The 1,987-nt window shown below is 42.7% G+C and overlaps 1 protein-coding gene across 1 annotated transcript; it reads left to right on the forward strand.

The window, feature by feature from the left end:
- The first annotated feature begins 652 nt into the window (after positions 1-652).
- Positions 653-1,118, forward strand: LOC142873776 (10 kDa heat shock protein, mitochondrial). The gene has a single exon (XM_076008362.1). The coding sequence runs from the start codon at positions 685-687 to the stop codon at positions 991-993; it is 309 nt and encodes a 102-aa protein (XP_075864477.1). The 5' UTR covers positions 653-684; the 3' UTR covers positions 994-1,118.
- Positions 1,119-1,987: the final 869 nt, after the last annotated feature.

Below are 1,987 nucleotides of genomic sequence, written 5' to 3' on the forward strand. Positions count from 1 at the left end.
TCCTAATCCTATCACTTTGGAGATTAGGTTTCAACGTAGGAATTTTGAGGGGACACAAACATTCAGACCATAGCACACAGGCTACTTAATTTTCTTGGAAGAGATAGAGGCTTTGAGCAAGGCAGCTAGAATTTCTGGTAGGGGCATGGGTAAGAAGCGAGGTGGGGTGGGGACTAGCCCAGGCAGTCTAGGCTTACTTAGCTGAGAGGACCGGGCTAGTGAGAGAAAGTCTCAAATAATGGGGTTGCCCAGAGGGATGTTGAACAAATACAAAGATATAGATGATAAAAAATGATAAAAGCCAGGCCAGGCGAGGTGGCTCACGCCTGTAATCCTAGCACTCTGGGAGGCTGAGGCGGCAGGATTGCTCAAGCTCAGGAGTTCGAAACCAGCCCAAGCAAGAGCGAGACCCCGTCTCTATTAAAAAAAAATAGAAAGAAATTCATTGGCCAACTAAAAATATATAGAAAAAAATAGCCGGTCATGGTGGTGCATCCCTGTAGTCCCAGCTACTTGGGAGGCTGAGGCAGCAGGATTGCTTGAACCCAGGAGTTTGAGGTTGCTGTGAGCTAGGCTGACGCCACGGCACTCTAGCCCAGGCAACAAAGTGAGACTCTGTCTCAAAAAAAAAAAAAAAAAAAAAAAAAAGAGGAGAGCAGAGTACTTGCTGCGGCGGCGGGAGTCATGGCAGGACAAGCATTTAGAAAGTTTCTTCCGCTTTTTGACCGGGTATTGGTTGAAAGGAGTGCAGCCGAAACTGTAACCAAAGGAGGCATTATGCTTCCAGAAAAATCTCAAGGAAAAGTGTTGCAAGCAACAGTAGTGGCTGTTGGATCGGGCTCTAAAGGAAAGGGTGGAGAGATTCAACCAGTTAGTGTGAAAGTTGGAGACAAAGTCCTTCTCCCAGAATATGGAGGCACAAAAGTAGTTCTAGATGACAAGGATTATTTCTTATTTAGAGATGGTGACATTCTTGGAAAGTATGTGGACTGAAATAAATCACTATTGAAATGGCATTGACATGAAGCTCATTCCACTGAAGTTCTGAAATCTTTCATCATGTAAATAATTTCCATGTCTCTCTTTTATAATAAACTAATGATCACTAAAAAAAAAAATATATATATATATATATATATATATATATATAAGCCAGATTTTACCTGTTGATCTACCTCTAGGCAAAAACCCAAACCAAGATAAACACAAAAACCCAAAACTAAAACTCCCATTTTGTCATCAGAAATGAGCCGGCTGCCACATGGGAGTGGCAATAAGTTGATGAAATTCTCACAGATCATTTCAGGAAGAATAGTCACGTGGGATGTCTTTGTCACTGTGTTCCTATCATTGCCTGATGATTAGAATGACTGACGTGATAAATACAGGCAATCACAATCATTTCCTTACCCACATTTCACAACACCCAGCCTTAAACAACAGAATTGATCTGGTACCCATGGCTGCAGAGAAAATATCCTCATATAACCCGGTGGATCACAAACTAGAGTGCAATGAGGCGTGTACTATGGCCCCAGAAAGGGCTTGGTGTGTGGCTGGTCTCACCTTTATTGCCCCCTTGGTGAGTCATGAATCACTGCACCCCATACACTCTGATACACTTTATAGCCAGCAGTACTCACGATCGTGATAGTGTAACTACCCTTCATTGCTAAGTAGATCAAAAGTTTAAAAAAAAAAAAAAGCCACCTTTATGAGGTAACAAGCTTTAGCGCAACATCAGAAAGACTGGATGTGATTACAGCAACTGAAACTGGTTTGCCCTGGAATGGGTTTATGGAGTCTGTTGTATAATGGCTTTTTGCTGAGCCGTACAATGTTGAGATTAGCAGTGGTCGAGCAGTATCCGATCTGGTGGCATCTGTACGTTTTTCCATAGTTATAAGGAGACAGGGACTTCTGGAAGGCTATGGGAAGAATGGTCCGGGAATATTTTTTCACCATGAGAGACGTGACCCAAGGATGG

Source organism: Microcebus murinus, chromosome 11 (assembly GCF_040939455.1).
Source record: "Microcebus murinus isolate Inina chromosome 11, M.murinus_Inina_mat1.0, whole genome shotgun sequence".
NCBI lineage: Eukaryota > Metazoa > Chordata > Mammalia > Primates > Cheirogaleidae > Microcebus > Microcebus murinus.